At 38.2% G+C, this 24,272-nt stretch overlaps 2 protein-coding genes across 2 annotated transcripts; one reads left to right on the forward strand and one right to left on the reverse strand.

Annotated features, from left to right (window-relative positions):
* Nucleotides 1-11,742: 11,742 nt before the first annotated feature.
* Nucleotides 11,743-14,744, reverse strand: LOC129754157 (COP9 signalosome complex subunit 3). The gene is made up of 7 exons (XM_055750048.1): nt 14,323-14,744; nt 14,105-14,259; nt 13,944-14,034; nt 13,087-13,817; nt 12,843-13,025; nt 12,695-12,765; nt 11,743-12,586 (listed from the first exon to the last, which is right to left on the reverse strand). The coding sequence occupies exons 1-7, from the start codon at nt 14,375-14,377 to the stop codon at nt 12,571-12,573; spliced, it is 1,302 nt and encodes a 433-aa protein (XP_055606023.1). The 5' UTR covers nt 14,378-14,744; the 3' UTR covers nt 11,743-12,570.
* Nucleotides 14,745-20,846: 6,102 nt separating this feature from the next.
* On the forward strand, nt 20,847-23,836 carry LOC129754319 (zinc finger protein 543-like). Its single transcript, XM_055750294.1, has 5 exons — nt 20,847-21,106; nt 21,167-22,397; nt 22,603-23,054; nt 23,117-23,224; nt 23,283-23,836. Exons 1-5 carry the CDS (start codon nt 21,089-21,091, stop codon nt 23,649-23,651), a joined length of 2,178 nt encoding a protein of 725 aa, XP_055606269.1. The 5' UTR covers nt 20,847-21,088; the 3' UTR covers nt 23,652-23,836.
* Nucleotides 23,837-24,272: the final 436 nt, after the last annotated feature.

Below are 24,272 nucleotides of genomic sequence, written 5' to 3' on the forward strand. Positions count from 1 at the left end.
AAACAGCGGGGTCCTAAATATTTATTTATTTATTTATTAAATTATTTATTTTTAATCCATCGAACGACAAGTCCAACCCATCGATGAATGCAGCAAATACAATACATGAACGATACAATAGTTTGTCAGGATACTTAAAACTAGTTTTAGGGATTTTACATAACACATTAAATATAGTGGATCAGAAAATAAAAGTAACGATAAGATCTAACTTCAAGTACTACAATAAAACGATATCATCTTAACATTGAAGCTCGTAAGCGATTCACAAACAGATCCGGGGTCATATTAAAATCAAACTCGCTAAATTTATCATTAAACACTACACACATTGCACGGATAGGCTCGTTCTGGCCGTAAAGTGTACGATGAAAATCAAGCCGAAGAAATTCACGACTTCTTTTTCTTCACAGTTGTCTAGGTATCACGTTGAAGTCAATTCTCTCAAGAATGTTTGGTGCATCAATGCTTCCGAGCAGCAATTTTCCTACGAAGGCCGCTTTCATGTATTCTCGTCGATCAGCAAGGGTATCCAGTTCCAACCAAGAGCATCGTTGCGTATATGAGGGAGATTGTTCCGGAATCGGCCACGGGCGAAGCCGTAGTACTGAGCGGGTAAACTTAGATTGAACGGATTCGATTCTGTGAATCCAGTTGGCGTGACTAGGGCTCCAGATGACTGCCGCTAACTCAAGATGCGGGCGAACCAAGGCACAATACAAAGTCCGTAGGCAGCGTAATTTGGTAAATTCTCTGGTAGTTCGTTAAATAAAACCCAAATTCCGGTTCGCCTCAGCTCTACTACATGGCTCAAGTGACATTCAAATGTCATTTTGCAGTCCAGTATTACACCTAGATCCTTTATTACAGGAACTCGTTCAAGTGGGGAACCTTGGAGTGTATAATTCCAAATCTCCGGATTCTTCTTCCGTGTAAAGCTGATGACGTTACATTTCTCCACACTGACTGTTAAGCAATTCAGATCGCACCACACCATGAATTTGCTCAACAAATGCTGCTACTCCAAGCAATCGCTAAAGCTTTCAATCTTTCGATAAATTTTCAGGTCATCGGCGTAAAGCATTCTGCAGCCCGATATAGGGTCCAAATATAAGATGATGTCGATGGCGAGAGCAAAATGGCGAATTTTTACCTGCTGTCCGAATATGTGACTTCACACAACTTATCCCAATATTCCATTTTCTTCTAGAGTTCTTTCGCCAACGTTCAAATTTGAAATGACGACGGCCGTTCATATAACGGGCTTTGGACAGCAGGCAATTGTTGCTCTCGCCTCGCGCCTTTTTTTTTGCCTCGTCTAATTCCATTCGCCTCTTCTATTTCCATTCGCCTTTTCGCTCTGCTGGGTACCTTGCGGTCTCTAGTGGTGAGTAGTGGAACTGGTGCTCATGGCTGCGTTCTTTTCGTGGAAGTTTTCGCCTTTCAGAGGAATAGTTCAACCCCCAAAACATTCACTGCATATAACACTACAAACTACGAACAAAACCGCTGAGACCTCTTTCGAGAGACTAGCAACGCTTCCAGTATGCCAGGCGTACTGGGTTCGATTCCCGGTATTGGCAAGAAAACTTTTGTGTTCGAATCCCATAAGTGGCCGACAGGTAAGATGTGTGTCCTCATATAACTGACTATATAATAAGAATGTTCAATCAGTTGCCAGCTGGCCAGGTATCTACACGGATGCCGGAATATCTGTAAGTAAACTAGCCAACCTGATTGACTCGTTCTTCCAAAATTTACCTACATCAACACAATACATTTATCCATAACAGTTCATACGAAGCCATAGGGTCCGGGTATGGTGTACGCGCGTTGCATTGGAGATTTTTTTTTTTTGTAAATTCTTTATTTGAAACGGCTCATACCTTTAGGCTTTAAGGAGCCAAACTCATTTTGTTTGATTACAATTGTGTGCTTATATCTAGTTCACTTTTTTAAGAAAAGATAGAAGATAGATAGGGAAATGTGAAAATAAAAAGAATTATAGACGAAGATCAATAGCTTTTAGAAAAAGATATATTTCGAACATGTAGTCCAAATCTATCACAGCCAGCACATCTCTCACTGGAACATAGGGTAGTTTTCCTCGGGCCCTAAGGGAGTCTATGAAATTCGTTCTGGCGACAAGATGGACCTCGCACGACCAAACAATATGCTCGATGTCATGGTAACCTTGGCCGCAACCACATAGATTGCTGCCAGCAATATCAAAACGAAAGAGTACCGCGTCTAAGGAACAATGATTGGACATGAGACGGGAAAATATACGAATAAAATCCCGACTCAAGTTCAATCTATTAAACCATGGTTTAAGGCTTACCTTTGGGATAATCGAGTGGAACCACCGACCCTTCTCATCCTCGTCCCATTTGCGCTGCCAGTTGACAAGAGAGTTTCTTCGAACCAAATAGTAAAATTCGCTGAAGACGATTTCACGTTGATACGTGTCGCCTTCCATCGCTCCCACCTTTGCCAGAGAGTCTGCCTTCTCATTGCCCACTATCGAGCTATGAGAGGGAACCCAAACAAAGGTGATGGTAAAGCGACGTTTTGATAAAGCACTCAAATTATTTCGTATCTTCTCGAGGAAGTACGGCGAGTGCTTTCCCGGTTTTATCGAATGGATTGCTTCAACAGAGCTCAGACTATCCGTAACAATATAGTAGTGTCCAACTGCCCTTGAAGCGATGCTGTCCAAAGCCCAGCGAATAGCTGCTAACTCTGCTACATATACAGAGCATGGTGACTGAAGACTGTGAGAGGCGCTATATATTTCGTTGAACACTCCAAATCCTGTTGTTTCCTCTATAAGTGATCCATCGGTAAAGTACATTTTATCGGCATCGACGTGTCTATATTTAGCTTCAAAAATTCTTGGAATCAGAAGAGGGCGATGCGAGACCGGGATTCCACGAATTTCCTGCTGCATAGACAAATCAAACTGGACAGAAGAATGATCGTAGTCTGGGCTACAAACACGAGTTGGAGAATACGAAGAAGGGTTTACCTGCATTGACATGAGGACATAGTATATAGACATAAATCTAGTTCGAAGATTTTGCTCAAGTAACCTTTCAAAATTCACAATCACCAATGGGTTCATGACCTCACACCTGATGAGGAACCGAAGTGATAGTAGATTGAATCTATCTTTAAGAGGAAGTATTCCTGCCAAAACTTCGAGACTCATGTTATGCGTTGAGGGCATACAGCCCAGAGCAATGCGGAGACAACGGTATTGGATACGCTCAAGTTTGATGAGGTGAGATTTGGCAGCTGACTGGAAACAGAAGCTACCATATTCCATCACTGAGAGAATAGTTGTTCGATACAATTTTAAAAGATCTTCTGGATGGGCTCCCCACCAGGTGCCACCCAGCCAACATGAAATCGTAAAAGAAATCATCTTCGAACTCGTATATAGATGCAACTCAAATCGGAATCGTAAATATGTACACTTACCATTCGACCATATCGTTTATTTATCGTAGAAGATGCAACTTCCCAATGAAATACGACTTAGTTACGATATGTTGGATGAAGTCGTATTTAGTTCCGCCGATGTCAAATGAAATCTTATAACGATCGCATAAGATTTCTTAAGAAGCATTTTATTGGTACACAAATTACTTTCGAATCGAAATCGTAAATGACTTCGAATAAATTCGTAAAGAATACTACGTAAGCATCGTCTTTCGTATCACGTTGTATGTTTACTAGAATGTCACATTAGTAGGCAAATTAACTCCGTGTCTTTCCGATATAGCTACAAATATTTTAACAAGTACAATTATAATCGTATAATCGGTCACTTTACCCACGATATAAATATATTTATTGCGATCAAATCAGATTCGTATTAACAGATACTTAGCGTTCGCCCACATCTCATCATGATATTAAAACTTCATCGTGATAAATCGTGTTCAGTGGATGTGCAATTTTGCGATCGTGCTTGCAATTTTGTATCAGCATTTGAATTTTGTGAAAGTTGACGACTAAAGCAAACAAGCAAACGGATGAACAAAGGTAGGTTTTGGAAAAACAACGTTGGACAGAAACTTCACTAACATTTTCCTTTAAAAAATAACAGGATTACTCTCCCCTACTAGGCTCAGATAAAAAAAACCCGCCGGATAATAACCCGGCGATTTGCATGTGCATACTACGAGTATCAAGGAATGTTTAAGGACAAAATTGTGGCCCGGCAATTTCCGCTGTAAACCCGGAAGAAAGAGGCGTCAAAGATCCTGAGGGAGGCATGGAGGCGGTGGCAGTTAGGAAAGTAGCGACAATGCCCAGTTGCGGTACCTACGAAAATATATGTAGTGCATTTCAATGTTAGTTATAATAAAAATCAGTTAAAATCATCAATTAATTTTATTTCTTCCTAGCGTCGTATTTCAATCACAATATTACACATAACATGCTACATAAAATGGTCTGCAAAATCGTTTTATGATACAAATCGTACATGAGTACATCCCAACTCACATAAAATATCGTTTAAAGAGTCCATCAAATGTCAAATTGCATCATATCGTACAAGCTTACAACACACATCTTATAAAATGTGACTTAAGTTGTCAATCGATGTTAAAATCTCTGAACATCGTATAAGACTGCAACACATCTCGCATAAAGGGTGACATAAATCGACATCCCATCGTCAGATTACTTCAAGTCGTACAAGAGTTCGGCACACCTCGCATAAAGGGTGACTTAGATCGCCAATTCATCGTCAGATTGCTTCAAGTCGTACAAGAGTTCAACACACCTCGCATTAAGGGTGACTTAAATCGCAAATTTATCATCATATCGCTTCAAGTCGTAAAAGGGTAAAACACACATCGCATAAAGTGTGGATGGAACTGTCAATCCTCCCATCATCGTAAATGCGCATGAATCGAATCCTTTAATGTAACGTACAAAACGACGCCAATGCGACATAAAGTACCAAAGTATTTCTAACATCGTAAATGACATCATATATGATGTTGTCGATGTCGTAAACCAGAAAATAACGAAAACATGTACGTATATTGCCTCCACTTTTGGTAGGTATATGCTTTTTTCTAACGTCATGTACGATGATTTGTGTCGACATAGACGTACGTATATCTTTTGATATACCTACCAAATTGTTGGCTGGGCAGTGATTGATCGGAGAAAATTGATTCTTTGTTGGCATTTTCCTTTCAGATACTCAATATGGGCCCTCCAGGTACACTTGGAATCAAACCAAACCCCAAGATACTTAAAACACCTTGATTGAGTGATCGTTCTGCCTAGGAGTTGAAGCTTAGGTTGAGGTCTATGTTTTTTAGAGAAGCATTGGAGATTTGTCGAACTTAATAATCTAAGAATGCATGTGAGCACATACTTAGGCAGAAATTGCGGTGAATCCGTGCACCCATGGTGGATAAACAACATACATACAACATACCATGTGCGCCATCTATAATGAATACTATGAACCACCCTTTTTTTCAAATCAAGGCTTGTTTTGATAACGTTTTCTGTTTCCGGCACATGCACAGGTGCAGTGGACGGGAGCATGTGCTACCAGGATTTGATTATTGAAAGCACTGGTATTCCTCGTTCCAAATCTTCACAGACTACTCGCTCAGAAGATTTGGAGGTTTTCCGTGTTATTTCGATAATGATTACGATGTTGAGTCTTCCGCGACGAAGGTTGCGTGGCGTGGCGTGTCAACCGAACCGCTGACGAGGTTCGATAACGATCCAGAATCTTTTCAAGAGGCTTTAAAAAGTGACAACCGCGAATTTGGAAGCGAGCCATGCAAGATGAATACGACGCTTCGGTTGCAATAAGACGTGGACCCTGTGTGGGCCACCTCTATATGAGAAGCGCAGTGCATACTATACGATACCTCTACGCGCACGGGTACTCATCATGAGCGCGTCGTTACGTATCGCTAACACAATGGACCTCTGTTATACCTATACACCGCGGACATGTATACATCAGCACTTTGGCATTATGTGGTTTCCACATTTGGCGATCCTTCCAGGATCCAATTTTTGGCCAAACTCATTGAGAAAAACTTTTAATCCATTTTTAAATTTCAGCAGTAAATTATTTTTAATTAAGCAAGGTAAATAACAAAATCTTGTATCAAATATTGGCATGCGTTATTGCCTTGTTAGCTTAACGTATTGTATTCGATAATTCGAAAAACTGTGTGCGACAGAGAGCCAAAGGCGCTGCACTTTGCAAGCTGAGTACTGCGCCCAAGCTAGTGCCCAGCCTAGTGTGCTGCGCCTGCTTGCGAGTCTTGTGTGCTGCGCCCAATGCGAGCCAAGTGGGCTGCGCCTGATTGCGAGCCTAGTGGGCTGCTTCTAATGCGAGTCAAGTAAGCTGCGCCTGATTGTGAGCTGTGTGCTGCGCCTAATGCGATTCAAGTAGACTGCGCCTGATTGCGATTTGAGTGCTACGCCTAATGCGAGTCAAGTAGACTGCGCCTGATTGCGAGCTGTGTGCTGCGCCTGATTGCGAGCTGTGTGCTGCGCCTGAATGCGAGTCAAGTAGACTGCGTCTGATTGCAAGCTGTGTGCTGCGCCCAATGCGAGCCAAGTGGGCTACGCCTGATTGCGAGCCTAGTGGGCTGCGCCTGCTTGCGAGCCTTGTGTGCAGCATCTATTGCGAACCAAGTGTGCTGCGCCTGAATGCGAGTCAAGTAGACTGCACCTGATTGCAAGCTGTGTGCTGCGCCCAATACGATATGCGAGTGTATTGTGGAATGTAACAATTACAGGCTGGCATGCTGGCTTTGATGGTTTTAGGGCTATCTAAGTCGACTGCGTCACGTGTTAATTCTTAAGTCTATGTGTTGAATGTCAAGGAAAAATGCATAATCGGAAATGTTATCACATGCATGATAGAGCGGAAAACCCAATGCTTGGTGGCCATTGAGCATGCATATAAAATATCTGATTTTTTTTTCAAATGTACAGAGAGAAGGGTGAAGGGTGGCACTTTGGCATTATGTGGTTTCCACAGACCCTTTCCGATGTTTATCATGGTAGAGGGTCGACTACGAAGAGACCTACGCTCCTGTCGTTAGGTATAGTTCAATGCGATATGCCCTTGCCTGCAAGTTTAATCTGGAACTCGATCAAATGAACGCCGTGACCGCGTTTCTCCAAGGGGACCCCCACGAGAAAAATCTACATGGAGCAGCCGATACGATTAACCGAAGAAATGGAGGTGTGTAAGCTCTGTACGGACTTAAACAATCAAGCTGGGTGTGGAACCAGAAACTCGACGCAGCACTGAAACGGTTTGGCATGGTTTCGACGAAGTACTATCCTTGCGTTTACTTAATGTAGATCACACATTTGTAATCGTTGCAATCTACGTTGATGACATTATCCCGTAGTCAAACAACCGGGCCAAAATGGACAAGCTGAAGGATCAACTGAGCAGCAATTTGCGCATGAAGATCCTGGGTACTGCATATCACTGTCTGAGTGTTAGTATTCAAAGTGTCGTGTTCCCAGAAGAATGAAAGACTAGAGACTAACTAGAGTATATGTTTATTCAAGCAAGTGTGACAACTGAATGACAGATCTTTCACACAAGGGGTGGTATTTATACCAGCAAGTACCCCTAGCGTGATGATAGCATGCTGCGACATTCTAGTAGCTTCTGATTGGTCGTGTGGTCGTGGCCTACCACACAAAGGACGGCGGATAAAATTATACTGAACGAGGAAACGTACGTGGAGTCAATGCTCAAGAGGTTTGGCATGGAAAACAGCGAGCCCGTGAAAATTCCCATGGATATAAGCGAATGGTTGTCGAACAAAATGAGCTCCAAAACCGAACAGAAATTGGCAGCCATGAAGGATGTTCCGTACCAAGAAGCAGTTCGGTGCCTCATGTTTTTGGCACAGGGTAATCGACCGGATATTTTGTTGTCAACTGTCTGAGCCGGTTTAACAAGAATCCCGGACCCAAACACTGGACGGCGGTGAAGCACGGAATGAAGTACATGTGCAAAGCTGATATCAACCAACGAGTACCTTTTTGTGGCGCAAGGAGGAGCGATATGTTGGTCCTGTAGGAAGACGGCTGTAGCCTAATCGACGTGCGAGACCGAGTGTATGGCGTTATCGGCTGCGTTCCAGGAAGCAAGTTGTTGGCACGGAATTACGGCAGCGATCGAGATCCGGTACGACAATTTAAGTTGTCTCGCGATTGCTAAAAATGGAAGCTACATTCGGCATCATTATGAGAGGTGTCGTTGATCTAATCTACGTAGGAACAGACGACGGGTTCAACAAACCTCTACAATCAACGAAATTTGAAATCAATCAAAGTAGTATGGGCATTACTACATCTTTAGAAGGAGTGTTGAAATGAAGAAGTCGTAGAAAGTCGATATTAGTCATTTAAAAACGTAAAAAAAATAAATTCATTCAGTTTGTAACATTCAACCAGGATTCAGGATCAGGATTTTTAGCTTATATCGTGATTCCTTAGTCGATAATTCCTTAGATTTTTTTTTAACTTAAACGGAAATTTATTAGAGGTGATGACGACGATTACTAAGAAAATCAGCAACCTAAATCCATTTCGAGAGTGTCGGGCCAGAGTAATTTGAAGGTTGTCAGACTAGGGCCCTTATTCTGCGCCTCGAGTGACGTGACGATAGTAGAATCACCCACGTCACTCTATTCCAGCACTCGGTTAAGGTGAGGAACGTCACTTCGGATGAACTTTGTGAGTTCTTACCCTATTCTCGTTGTCACCGTGGGTGAGAATCGTCGCATTCGGGTGACGATTTTAGGTGAAAATTGTCAGACCTTTTCAGGTCGCGACGAGATAGAAATTCAATGGAAAATTTATAAAACAGGAAATAATTTGGCTCTAAAAGTTCAACAACATTAAAGTATGACAATTTTAAAAACAATTTTCACGATCAAATCTAGATTCGCTAAACTAATTCGGCAATCGATGAGGATTGTCGGTACCTTTTCAGGTGGTGACGAAAAAGAAATTTAACAGAAAATTTATGTACACGGGAATGAAAGGCTCTAAATAGTTAATTAAATGATAAAGAATGATAGTTTTGAATATGTATGATTTTTTTATTTATTGAAATTTTCTTGGGTTCTTCGGCGCAGCCTCGAAGTCATGTTGTAAGTTTTTGTCCAGTTCTAAGATTGCGACGACTTTTCCAAATCTAAAAAATAACAATAAAATCCATTAGTAAAGAATCAGTACGCCACAATCAACTAACTGTTCGGATCGATAATTTCTGGCATGCCACGGTGGTAACCTCGGTTGAGGAAAATATATAAACCGGCACCATTCGGAGCCGTTGGCATCTGATTTTGTTTTTTTCGGCAATAATACCCAAATCCGAACCCAGCTTTGATGAGCGAAATTTCTACTTACGTCGCATAGATCGTCCGTTTATCATCCTCAAGCAGCTTGCTGTGACCGTACCATCCGATGATGGCCATTTTCGAATCGAAATTCTAAACCGTTACACAAAAAAATAATTCGGAAAATCCGAAGCGAAAGCAAAATCAAAACAGCACCAGCTAAATTCTACCATTTTGACAGATGTGTTCATTCGGCCACTCACCTAGAATGAACCTCTGTCACTTTACCCATATCGACTACGGGAATAAGGTGACAAATCTCACGGTGACTCCGAGGTGAGGTGACAATTATCACGTCACGCGCGGCGCAGAATAAGGGCCTAGATCCATGAAAGGTCATCGAACCTGAGCCATTTGAAAGTTGTCGGACCAGGGCTACTGGACTCAGCCATCGGGGCATTATCAAGTCCAAGTGCCATTAGTAGGTCGTTTGACCTAGAAGGTCGTTTGACCGAGAAGGTCGTTTAACCGAGAAGGTCTTAGCTCTGAGACTAAGAACGTGATACATGAGACCAGAGACCTGAGACTTGAGACCTGAAATCTGAGACACAAGACATGAGACCTGAGACCTGGGACCTGAAAGAGAGTCATTACTCATAAGAATCTCGTCTCATGTCTGTGTCTCAGGTCTTAGGGGCCGTTCACTAATTACGTAAGCACGATTTTGGAAATTTTCAACCCTCCCTCCCCCCCTGGTAAGACAAAGTAAGATTTTTGGAAACCCCCCCTCCCCCCCTAGTAAGATCTTACGTTTTTACTTCTATAAGAAATTGACAGGTTTTTTTCAAAAACCAGCTTGAAAATATTAAAAATGTGTCATCCATGCTTCAAAGCAGAGCACTTTTTAAGTAAAACTTTATAACTGCATTTGAAAAGCATAATTTATACAAAACAACAGATGAAATGTCTTAAACGATTAGAGAAAATATTAAGTTTTAAGGACATAGCATGTTCGAGGTTACAATTATCTTCAATAAATTTCCACAATCGAAAAAACAATATAAAATCTTAATTCCGATTTAAAAACAAGTGAGAGATCAGGTAAGCACATGGTACCATAAAAAATGTTTTGTTTTTTTTAACTAAAAATCATAAAAATCTTTAAAAAATATTATTCTATGCTACTAGAATTGGTGCGAAAATGTTGAACGACAATTACGTAGTTAATTAACCTAAAAGCTGAGATTCACTTCAGCGATAAGCGATAAAGTTTTACGATTTTTTTTTGGTTTTTTTTTAGTTTGTAAAATTTAGAGTTGGTAGAGGCTTGGTTCATATCACTGAAAAAAACTGTTTAGAAATTTATTATCTAAAAGCCCCCATATCTATTTTAAAGACTTCTACTTAATGAAGTCATTTTCGAAATAAAATGTTTTCAAATCGTGATGTCAGAACGCACCATTTCCCTTCTTGTTTCTATAAAATTCTCAATTAAAAGCTTGTTATGATGAAAAGCGATTAGCGACGATCTTTTCAAATAATGAAATTCTGTGTTTCTGGTGACATGTTGGTTTGAATTGGTTCTCTATTAATTTTATAGAACCAACAACTTTTTTTTTAAATAATTAAAACAGATTAAAAGATTAATAACATAACATAAAAAATTGCCAACAAATAACTAGTGAGAAATAAAAATAAAACCTGAGTAATATGGTTTCGTATGGCTGTGATGAATTATCAATGTAACATTTCTTACGTAAGATTTTTGGAAACCCCCCCTACCCCCCTAGTAAGAGATCGTAAGCAAATGTGAAACCCCCCCACCCCCCCTATGTGCTTACGTAATTAGTGAACGGCCCCTTATGTATCATGTCTCAGGTCTCATTTCTCAGGTCTAATGTCTCATGTCTCAGGTCAGAGGTCAGAGGTCTCAGGTACCATGTCTCAGGTCTCAGGTCTCATGTGTCATGTCTCAGGTCTAATGTCCCATGTCTCAGGTCTCAGATCTCAGGTCTCAGGTGTCATGTCTTAAGTCTCAGGTATTAGGTGTCATGTCGAAAGTCTCAGGTCTTAGGTATCAGTTCTCAGGCCTCATGTCTCAAGTCTGAGATATCAGTTCGCAGGTCTCAGATCTCAAGTCTCATGTCTAAAGTCTCAGGTCTCAAGTTTAAGGCCTCAGGTCTCAAGTTACATTTGTTATTGTTTCAAGTTTCAGAGCTGCAGTAATTTTACACGGTTTTCGGGAATTAACACGGTTTTTTTCTTTGCACGGTTTTTTACGCGGTACGTTATCAATGTAGAAAAAAAAAACCTTGGTGTAGGTAATAGGTTGGTCATCTTGAAATAAACAATCCAGCAGAAGGAATCGAGAATCCAGCTATATACGCTTTGAATCGGTTCGTTTATTGATACAACTCTTTTTTTTTCCACAGAAAACTGATTTCTTTTAACATCCCCAGATTTCCTCACTACAATCTTTCACCGCGCAAACTTCTCAACAACCACAACAACAAACATACAACTGTTCGCAACCATGCCATGTGTTTCATTCGCTCTAATTTCACTTCTCAATTAATGTTCAAGAATTTTTTCCTGTTTGATTCTAACCGAAGGTGGAACGGTTTAGCAGCCAATCTTAACTAGTGCCGATACATCTTCGAAACTTCAGGATCCCAATAAGCTTGATTACTCAAGCAAAAGTAACTGACCGGTAGTTTTTTTTTCTCTCCAAGAAACAAAATCTGTTCTCTCTTATTAATGGGAACCGCTTTGAGAGTTCTATTGTTTCCGATTTTCATACTGATACAATCCAACAATGTCCAAACGGGATACTTTTTTCGTTCTCTGTTGAAGAAGGTTGCGTTGTAAAGCTTTGTCTTTAAATTAGTTTGCATTTTTCGATACAAGGTTTATATTTTCTTAATTCTGAGGCAGAGGCGCTTTCTTTTGCTGCACGTTTGTCAGGCTTTGTGTTTTCTGCCTCTTAGCGATGGATGTGTGATTTGTGTCTGTGTGTGTATGTGCTGTAAATCCTATTTTGCTATTAAAACTAGGTATTACAACTGAGTTCGGATTACTAATGCCGCACATGCTGCAGTTATCCCGGAGAGTGTGTGTTCGATTTTTTTTTCTTTCTCTGCTAGCTTCCGGTTCGGTCAGTCGTCGGGATGGTTTGTTCGATCCGGTGGTTTCATTATTCGGTGGGATCACTTTTGAATTGAATGTTAGATCGGAAATATTAAATAACAAAGTGGATGATTTATTTTAGATAAAATTGTGACTTAAAACCTAATGGTAAATGGAAGAGGAAATCTTACCCGGCAAAGGATTTTGAATGCTGTCCACCGAGCACCTCATCGTCTTGGTTGCCCATTGATTTTTTTACATACTAGAAAGAAAATAAACGGTTTTTTATATTAGGTTGCAACTTTTATATCTAAGCGAGAATGCTTCACTAAGACTTACCATAGGATTGAGCATAATGTCCTCCTCCATCTTGAGAATCTGTTTGTTCAGTTCCATAACCCGACTGATCTCCTGCTGCACCTTGTGGAACATGTCCGGGCTGTCGTACTTCTCTGGATCGTCCTTGAACACTACCATACCATCCTTCTGATTGATGGATGCAAAAATTTCGCCTGATTTGATCTGGAAAGAACATGAAAATTATGTTAAATCATCTCCTGTTTCATCTTAATAGAATCCATACCATATTGAGGATGTACTTTTCCGCCTCAGCTGGACCAGCCAGCTGAACCCGGCTGGCCACGTCAGCCAATGAGAGCGTAAGGAACGTCTTGGTGAGACGTTGGATGTTCTTTTTGTACAGCGACGAGACGACCTGCTTCACCAGGCCCATGTTGGTGTCCCGGATAAACGTGTCCCGATACTTGTTGACCACATTCCGCACCTCGTCGCTGTTGGAACTGTTGTACGCACTGGACAGATCGTGATAAGCGTGACTGAGCGGTTTCATGAACCGCAAGATGACCTGGGAGGAATACTTCGGAATCGGTACCACCTTCCCGTGCAATATCAGCGACACCAGAATGTACTTTTTGTACGATTCCAGCATGATGTGTGACATGGCCAGGGCCGGCGTAGAAACGGCCACCTCGAAGAAGTACAACGCTCGTTCGTAGTTCTTGACAGCCGCGTAGACCATGCCACCGTAGTAGTAGTACAGCAGGAAGTACTTGGTGTCGTGGTTGCTGTCGTCGGTGTTGGCGATTGCGGTCACATCCACGTCCAGGAAGCGGAGAGCCGGGCTGAAGATTTTCGCGGCCAAGCACAGCTGGCACAAGTCGGCATGGACGGGCGTGAGCTGGGTGTCGAAGAGGCGAATCTTTTCCACCGCCAGTGAGAGGACCTGGATACCCTGGATTGTGTACTGCTTGTTCTTCACGAGCGACGAGGCAAACTGGTGGCAGAGTTCGAAATCTGAAATAAAAACGAAGAAGGTTTTGGTAAACTTTGGCAAATCCGGGCTATTTTATCATCAAATCTAGCAAAATCCATGCTTTTGATTTCGAAATTGGCACAGAAAAGTAAAATCGTATCACTTACATGGTTGCGTTGCGAATCGGACCTGTTCGCCATTGCAAAGTGTGATGAATTCCCTCACGACCCGCAACACATTCTCGGTATCGTCGTGATGCTGCAAGGAGGAAAAAAAATCATTATTCCCGAAACAAAGCCATTACTAATCCAAAAGTGAGGATGCCTACAATCGGTTCACTAAATTTGATCACCAGCACGAAGAGAACCCCGAGCGAGTGCTGTTGAATGTCCAACGTTTCCAGCACGTTATCCAGGATGTTCCCATTTTTGGCCAGCAGATCGGTTGATTCCAGCAGGTATTCCACCAGTTCCCGGAAGTTTCCTGTTGAAATTTAAAAGCAAATCAAAGTCTTTTCTCGATCCCGCAAACGCATCCTCAACTTACCGGCACTGCTCATGGTCCGGACATGGTTCACATAATGTTCCAATGGCGATGCCATCCTTCAACCTATCCTAGCCAGCTAATCCACAACGGAGGGTTGCGGCCACCGTTTTCCTATCCGCGGACGAAAATCCGAGAAAAGTTTGCGAACGAGCGAAAAAAAAAACACCAAAACACAAAGCCGAAGAAGGTTGACACGAAACACGCAACCCGCACCACAGATTATTTCCGGCTATCGACACAAAGGCGCAAGGTACGAAGCTATTTTTATCACCGCCGTTGGCGGAGAGAAGCAGCAGCAACGGTTAGGCTTTGCCACTTTTGGCTCGCGTTAGGTTGAAAATCGAAATTTACTGTTCAACAGCAACCATCGGCAATCTGACAATCACCATGCAAAAATTCGTCGTCCTTCGAGCAAAAAAAAACGAACGGCGGCTTTGGCGAAAAAAAACGAATGAAACACACACACACAAACGCAGGTAATTCAAATGTCAGAAAGATGTCAAATGGGGTGATGTTAGCTCCTGACAGGGTGACCATCAATGAGGTAGAAGTGTAGGTTGGATGATCAAAGATTGAACACTCGAAACATTAAGATCGTTTCCTTTTATTTAAAAAAACTCCTATCATAATAAATATTTCAAGAACAGAAATTTGATTTCATTCTTCTGAAAACGATTTGAATTCGAGTACTTTTGGATGACAAAATGCAGAAACTTGAAATAATAACAACAATGACGAAAATTCAAGAATGACACAAAACAAAAACTAAAAACAAAAAATTGAAATATTTTTGCAGAATTTCAAAAACAACAAATATGTAAAAATGACGAGAATAACAATAGAGATAAAATTATAAAAATTACAAAAATGACAAAAATGAAAAAAAAACGAAAAAAATTATAAAAATTACAATAAAAAACAAAAATTACAAAAATGACAAAAATGACAAAAATGACAAAAATGACAAAAATGACAAAAATGACAAAAATGACAAAAATGACAAAAATGACAAAAATGACAAAAATGACAAAAATGACAAAAATGACAAAAATGACAAAAATGACAAAAATGACAAAAATGACAAAAATGACAAAAATGACAAAAATGACAAAAATGACAAAAATGACAAAAATGACAAAAATGACAAAAATGACAAAAATGACAAAAATGACAAAAATGACAAAAATGACAAAAATGACAAAAATGACAAAAATGACAAAAATGACAAAAATGACAAAAATGACAAAAATGACAAAAATGACAAAAATGACAAAAATGACAAAAATGACAAAAATGACAAAAATGACAAAAATGACAAAAATGACAAAAATGACAAAAATGACAAAAATGACAAAAATGACAAAAATGACAAATATGACAAATATGACAAAAATGACAAAAATGACAAAAATGACACAAATGACAAAAATGACAAAAATGACAAAAATGACAAAAATGACAAAAATGACAAAAATGACAAAAATGACAAAAATAACAAAAATGACAAAAATGACAAAAATGACAAAAATGACAAAAATGACAAAAATGACAAAAATGACAAAAATGACAAAAATGACAAAAATGACAAAGATGACAAAATTGACAAAAATGACAAAAATGACAAAAATGACAAAAATGACAAAAATGACAAAAATGACAAAAATGACAAAAATGACAAAAATGACAAAAATGACAAAAATGACAAAAATGACAAAAATGACAAAAATGACAAAAATGACAAAAATGACAAAAATGACAAAAATGACAAAAATGACAAAAATGACAAAAATGACAAAAATGACAAAAATGACAAAAATGACAAAAATGACAAAAATGACAAAAATGACAAAAATGACAAAAATGACAAAAATGACCAAAATGACAAAAATGACAAAAATGACAAAAATGACAAAAATGACAAAAATGACAAAAATGACAAAAATGACAAAAATGACAAAAATGACAAAAATGACAAAAATGAAAAAAATGACACAAATGCCACAAATGACAAAAATGACAAAAATGACAAAAATTACAAAAAATGACAAAAATGAAAAAAACGACAAAAATGACAAAAATGACAAAAATGACAAAAATGACAAAAATGACAAAAATGACAAAAATGACAAAAATGACAAAAATGACAAAAATGACAAAAATGACAAAAATGACAAAAATGACAAAAATGACAAAAATGACAAAAATGACAAAAATGACAAAAATGACAAAAATGACAAAAATGACAAAAATGACAAAAATGACAAAAATGACAAAAATGACAAAAATGACAAAAATGACAAAAATGACAAAAATGACAAAAATGACAAAAATGACAAAAATGACAAAAATGACAAAAATGACAAAAATGACAAAAATGACAAAAATGACAAAAATGACAAAAATGACAAAAATGACAAAAATGACAAAAATGACAAAAATGACAAAAATGACAAAAATGACAAAAATGACAAAAATGACAAAAATGACAAAAATGACAAAAATGACAAAAATGACAAAAATGACAAAAATGACAAAAATGACAAAAATGACAAAAATGACAAAAATGACAAAAATGACAAAAATGACAAAAATGACAAAAATGACAAAAATGACAAAAATGACAAAAATGACAAAAATGACAAAAATGACAAAAATGACCAAAATGACAAAAATGACAAAAATGACAAAAATGACAAAAATGACAAAAATGACAAAAATGACAAAAATGACAAAAATGACAAAAATGACAAAAATGACAAAAATGACAAAAATGAAAAAAATGACACAAATGCCACAAATGACAAAAATGACAAAAATGACAAAAATTACAAAAAATGACAAAAATGAAAAAAACGACAAAAATGACAAAAATGACAAAAATGACAAAAATGACAAAAATGACAAAAATGACAAAAATGACAAAAATGACAAAAATGACAAAAATGACAAAAATGACAAAAATGACAAAAATGACAAAAATGACAAAAATGACAAAAATGACAAAAATGACAAAAATGACAAAAATGACAAAAATGACAAAAATGACAAAAATGACAAAAATGACAAAAATGACAAAAATGACAAAAATGACAAAAATGACCAAAATGACAAAAATGACAAAAATGACAAAAATGACAAAAATGACAAAAATGACAAAAATGACAAAAATGACAAAAATGACAAAAATGACAAAAATGACAAAAATGACAAAAATGACAAAAATGACAAAAATGACAAAAATGACAAAAATGACAAAAATGACAAAAATGACAAAAATGACAAAAATGACAAAAATGACAAAAATGACAAAAATGACAAAAATGACAAAAATGACATAATGACAAAAATGACAAAAATGACAAAAATGACAAAAATGACAAAAATGACAAAAATGACAAAAATGACAAAAATGACAAAAATGACAAAAATGACAAAAATGACAAAAATGACAAAAATGACAAAATGACAAAAATGACAAAAATGACAAAAATGACAAAAAATGACAAAAATGACAAAAATGATAAAAATGACAAAAATGACAAAAATGACAAAAATGACAAAAATGACAAAAATGACAAAAATGACAAAAATGACAAAAATGACAAAAATGACAAAAATGACAAAAATGACAAAAATGACAAAAATGACAAAAATGACAAAAATGACAAAAATGACACAAATGACAAAAATGACAAAAATGACAAAAATGACAAAAATTGCAAAAATTACAAAAAATGACAAAAATGAAAAAAATGAAGAAAATGACAAAAAAGGTTAAGATGATAAAAATGACAGAAGTGACGAAAATGATAAAAACGATATAATTAACAAATATGACTGTTTAAACATGAATAACACAACAATGACAAATTTACAAAAATTATTAAAATGACAATAATGATACATAAATATTTAAAATAGACAAAAATTCTAAAAATTCAAAGAATTTATACCAAATGCATTTTTAAAATTTTTTTTATGTTGTCATTTTTGTTAGGTTTTTATGTTTAATTACTTCCTTGACTTATTTATTAAATTCGTTAGCAACTTGAAGGTAAACAAAAATCACAATTACAAAAAATTTATAACTAAGAATAAAAAAAAACTATTTTTTTTTTTCAACCAAAACAATGCAGCTCGTTTTTTTTTATCGTTGCGACTTTTTATTTTGTTTAAGTTTATATCATAGCTCTAATTTTAAAATTTTAATTTGAAACCAATTTGAAAAATTTTGAATGCCTATCAGTTCTGATCACGAATCTTAAAATTGAGATTTATTGTTCCATTGTTAACAGATTACATTGTCACTTTTCTACTTGGTGACATTGAAAAAATGAATCAATTTGGAGTCCTAATATGAATCTCGATTCACCTTTAAAGTTTTAAATTTAAAATTTCATTATTTGATAATGTTTATAAACCACCAAGGAATATTGAAAGAAGGTAGTGCCGAGAGCCATATTGGATTTTTTTCGTGACGTCACTGTTGCCAAGCTGTCGAAGTTTTATACTGGTAGAACTCAAATTTCAAGTTAAACACATTTTAAAGAACTAATTTAAAATCCAATTTGATTCGGATTGTGTTGTAAGGCCACTAGTTGATTGTGTATGAGGTTTCTTTGTGTTTAATAGACTGCAGTGTGTATTATTCTTGATTTTGTTATTGAATGCACTGTCATGCTCTATGTGAAACGAGCAAAATTATTAATTTTCCCCTTTCATAAGGTCTGATTGGTAGTTTATGGCAATGCACCTCATCGTCATGATTTGAATCTAACATGGTGTACCATATGAATTTCTAATTTAGAACAATTAACCCCAATAAAACCATTGCAACCTTGGTTTACTAAATTCCAATAAAAGATTGTGGTTGGATTAGAAAAATCCTATTTTTGATTATTTTTATTTTATCAACGATTCAAACCTAGTTGATTTCAACATTTATAAGCAAAATTTTGAACTAATTATCAAGTTTTGTCAATTTGAGTTAGTATGCCTCAGCAACTTCAATTGTCTGAATTAAAGCAAAACAACTACTACATTCTACTTTTTTAGTATCAGTCTTGAAGAACAATAATATTTCTAGAATTGTGTGCCCTCAAAGTTGAAAAAATCTTCTACTTTTTTAATTGCTAACAATAAAGGAAAAATTTCCATATAAATTCACAGATTATTGGCAACAGTGACGTCACAGGCGGTACTAATACTAAAGCAAGGCTGCCTCGGCACTACCTCCTTTAAATATTCCTTGATAAACCACCCTATTTAAAGGTGCAAAAAAGGGCCAACATGGCGTTATAAATGCTATTCATTAGCAGAGGTGCCAGGTGGTTTTAACAAAAATCAGGACACAGCGATGAAAAAATCAGGATTTATCAGGACACCACTAAATTGATGAAAATAACATGCAGCTCTGCTTAAATTGCATAACTAAAGGGAAAATACAGGTGCTGGAGACGCCCTAAATTATGCTACTAAATCTAGAAGAACGTTGGATGGCCTGAAGTTAATATCTAAAAACAATATTTAAATTTTATTTGAACCAAAAATTATCATCGGTCAAACTATTTTATTCAATATTTGTTTGATTTTCTCACCATTGAACAATAAATTTAGATATAGTTAAGATATTTTTAAAAAAATCAGGACAAATCAGGACATTTTAAGGGCTTTTGTTAAAAATCAGGACAATCCAAGCGTTTTTGAAAAATCAGGACGGCCTCTCGAAAATCAGGACAAATCCTGAAAAATCAGGACACCTGACACCCCTGTTCATTAGTGAACCTGTATATAAGAGAAGTGACATCTGAATCACGAAATTCCAATCGAGCAAAAGAACTGTCAAAATCGATTCCAATCGATCCGAGCATTTTATCGCAGAGCTTTTACCTTTCTTATTGAAAACTAAACCAAGGAAGGTATTGTGATTGTTGTTATAGTTCAAACAGATAATTTTTCAGCTGGTCATATCAATTTATGATTAGGTGCTATTTTTTTCAATGCTTTGGTGAGTCGTGTTTCTAGTTAGAAAACTAACTGATTATTAACGAAATTCAAGTCATTCATACCGTTTATCGTGATTTTTCGGGCATCGAGTTCAATGTTGTTTTGTTGGATTGAAGGAGCGTTCACTTTAGAGCTTGAACATTGAGCCAGAAAACAGTGCTGGGGATTTTTTTGTCCAAGATTTCGGCGTTGTTGCCACATATTTTATTTTAAGAGGGATCAGATGTCGCTTCTCTTATATGAAGGTTCACTACTATTCATTCATATGGAAAGTTTCGTTATAAATTAAGAAAACTTTGAGTATGGTTCTTCTCTATCTGTTACCGCATCATAATTGAATGTTTTACTTTAATAAAGTGTTTTACAATAACCATTTTTAATAAATTTATTTTTTGCATAAGAAAATTTTTAATGATATAATATTCAATATCCCCCAGCCCTACTCCGAAGCATCAAAATATAAACAAAGCGAAAGTTTGGTGAATACCGCCCTCAACAGAATTTTTTGGGCGAGTGGCAGAAAATTTTTCCGGAAGGTTTCTTCCAGCCGGTGAACGACTTTAAATCAGTGTCCGTTCCGTTCCTACTTTCGTGACCATAGTTTACTGATTCAGAAGATAGCTTCAGCCCCTTACCAGTTATGGTTGTAAAAATTGGATTCAGGATGTTTCCGTCTAATCGTTAAATGGCCGATATGAAGTAGAACGTCTTGACTTCATTTTTTTTGTTCTGGTGAATTCCGAAAATTTGAGTGTCTACAATGGATCCTGCAGTTTCGGTACGCTTTTTCACTTTTAAAATCCTGTGTGATATTAAAATTCTTTATTAAATATTTTAGTCATTCGATCCGAACGATCTTATCTGCTATTCGCCGGAAGGTTCCGAGGGTGAAGATGAACCTCCTCCGGAACAGGTTCAATTTCAAAGGCCCAATCCTCCAGGACCACTCAAACCAAAACGACTTAGTCCTTTGCACCCGTTGGTCACTGAAGATCGTCAACCAATCGATTTAGATTCAATTGCGGGTGAGGAGATTCAGCTGACAGTTCCGGGTGTTTCGGCAACTACGGAAACTGTGACCGTTCGTGGGGCACACTTTAAGTGTAAATTTTGTCCGGCTATCACCCAAACGGCGGAAGATTTCATCAAACATTTTATTATGCACTTTGGGCGGAATCGTATATCCTACAAGCAGATGACCCAGGAAGAAATTCGTAATCTTCCGAACACCAGCGAAAAGTTCGTCTGCGGCATCTGTGCCATTTGCTTCGATACCCGAGAAGCGGTCAAACAACACATGATTAAAGATCACGGGTTCAAGGAGCTCAGATCGTCCTCCGAAAATCGTGTTGAACCGTCTGTCCCTGTTCCATTGGCCAAGACAAAACTGGATAGTGAATCTGTAGATTCAACGAAACTTCTGGCTAGTTCCTCTGGGGCGATGAAAGATTCAGAACCTCCAATCAAGAAAGGAATCGCCACAGTGACTGCAATAGGAGTCGCCAAACCCAGACCAGTACCCATTCTTTCAACTCCCAGCCAAATTTCGGTCTCTTCCGTTGTAGTCTGTGATAAAGAAATTCTAACGAAATCCTCCACAATCCAGCCCCAACCAAAGCCAAACGTTGAACCGCCCAGTCTCGTTCCGATTCTTCCACCTCCGGTGGTGGCGATAAACGACCAAGAAGATCCGGAGCTGAATGAGTTCCTTCAACCGATGACACTGAGAGCCTTGAAACTGAAACTATTGGCCGGGCTTAAACTAAAGTGTCCCCAGAAAGGTTGCGTGTACAAGTTTGAGACCCGGGCCAAACGGGACGCCCACCTAAAGTGTCACAACATCGAACCACCGCAGCTCGGTCCGGGTGGACCCGTTCCTTCGGTATCTGTTGTCGGTACCGGAGCCAAAGATGCTACCAAGGAGGAAAAGAAAGATAACTTCAAATGCTACCAGTGTGGGATGGATTTTCCCCGATGGCGCGAATGTTCCCAGCACATCTGGAAGCAACACAAGCTGGACGTCGGCATGCTCAAGTGTCCCGTTTGTGATGTGCGGTTCGAGTTTGCTGGTAAGTTTTACACAATTTTCAAATTGCTTTACCTAGTTAGGTGGTCCAAAATCTTATGCTCTGGATAAACGTAATCCGTTGAATAATAAGAAAAAATGGCATACATATTTACAACCATGGATTAGAATTTTCATAAAATTGCTTACCGAACTGTTCAAATAAAATGAAAAATAAAAAAATCGATAAATATTTTTTATACTTTCAGTGAAAGTCTATCGGCATCTCCAAACGCATCGTCCGGTAAAAACCTTCACCTGTCCATCATGTGGCAAGTCCTTCGCTACCCAATCACAACTCTCGGTGCACGAGGCGCTGCACAAAAAACAACAGCTAAAAGGGCTGAAAACGAAACCGGCAACCACAACTGTTCCCGGAACTGGGCCCAGTGAAGCCGATGAGAAAGGTGGGCCCAAACACGGGGACCATGATGATGGCAACGCTGGGGCTGACGATGAGGCCAGTAATACCGGCCCCGGTGAGGGTGGCAAACCGGGTGAAAAACTACCCTGGTACGCCGAGCGTAAATGTGACATCTGCGGCCACATGTTCAGCAACTCGAAAATTCTGTCGAAGCACATCAAAACTGTGCATCATAAGATTAAACCATTTATCTGCAGTGTTTGCGGATACAAATCGGCTCGGAAGGTTACATTAACGGTGGGTTCAAAAGCTGTGATAGGTGATGTTTATATTTTACTAATCAATTCGCTTCTTTCAAGATCCATATGCGTCAACATTCGGGCCAGAAACCGCTGGAATGCAAAGAATGTCCGTTCCGGACAGCAGATCCCAGTGCGTTGAAATATCACGAAAAACGACACACTAAAGTAAGCTGGTTTTTAACAACCTATCCAACGTAATTGTTTAACTTTTGTTTAAATTCAGGATAAATACTACGAGTGCAAGCATTGTGGGTTGCTGACGATACAGGCCAGTGCCCTCAAGACTCACATCCGGTTGAACCACCCGGAAGAGTTCAAATCGCTAAAGTGTGAAATGTGCAACTTCACCTCGGTCAATCCGGAGATTCTGGCTCGACATAAGAGCGACCACAAGGCCGGACTCATCAAGAGCGAAGATTCGCACGATTCCGTCTCGTCCAAGCGGTCCAAAAATGCACCGGAAAGTTCGTCGGATTGTTTCCTACCGATCGAGAGCACGGACTCGGTGGTTCACGATGCCGGTGGTTTCACGATTCCGGCCGTTATCAACGCACCGGTGGCACACTCGGAGGAAACGCAGTTTCCAACTTGATAAGAGGGTACCAGATAACCATGTGTGTTTGTTTAAAAAAAGGAATGCTTCAAAAGCAGTATCATTAGTTCTGTTTATAGTTTATTTATCCAGTTTTATCTCCAGTCGGAACCGCCTAGCTGTATTTGTATTTTACAAAAATATTTATCCCGCTAAATACAACATTTGCATACGCTTGCTTATATGGAATAAATTCTCTTTCTTTCTTTTAGATATCACAATTCGAAATAATATTTCAGAGAAGAGAGAGAAGGAAATAATGCGTTTATGATTCTGGATCAACGATTCATAGCCCAAGCTACTGAAAGCAACCGAAGATAGACCTTCCCCAAAATTTCTTCGTCAAGGGCTGATCAAGAAAAGTTGAGGAAATCTTCGAAACGAAACTCTGTATATTAAAACTAGTCAGGGACGTTGGAAAACGAAGTGAAAATTACAAATACAAAAACAAGTGTATTGAACTTGAGTCGGGATTTTATTCGTATATTTTCCCGTCTCATGTCCAATCATTGTTCCTTAGACGCGGTACTCTTTCGTTTTGATATTGCTGGCAGCAATCTATGTGGTTGCGGCCAAGGTTACCATGACATCGAGCATATTGTTTGGTCGTGTGAGGTCCAT

This window comes from Uranotaenia lowii, chromosome 3, assembly GCF_029784155.1.
Source record: "Uranotaenia lowii strain MFRU-FL chromosome 3, ASM2978415v1, whole genome shotgun sequence".
NCBI classification, from domain to species: Eukaryota; Metazoa; Arthropoda; class Insecta; order Diptera; family Culicidae; genus Uranotaenia; species Uranotaenia lowii.

Coding starts and splice junctions, on each gene's coding strand:
- LOC129754157 (XM_055750048.1), bottom strand. CDS start 14,377: ATGGCATCGCCATTGGAACATTATGTGAACCATGTCCGGACCATGAGC. Junction 14,260..14,322: donor CCGGACCATGAGCAGTGCCG/GTAAGTTGAGGA, acceptor AAATTTCAACAG/GAAACTTCCGGGAACTGGTG. Junction 14,035..14,104: donor TCAAATTTAGTGAACCGATT/GTAGGCATCCTC, acceptor TCCTCCTTGCAG/CATCACGACGATACCGAGAA.
- LOC129754319 (XM_055750294.1), top strand. Junction 23,055..23,116: donor CTCGGAAGGTTACATTAACG/GTGGGTTCAAAA, acceptor GCTTCTTTCAAG/ATCCATATGCGTCAACATTC. Junction 23,225..23,282: donor ACGAAAAACGACACACTAAA/GTAAGCTGGTTT, acceptor GTTTAAATTCAG/GATAAATACTACGAGTGCAA.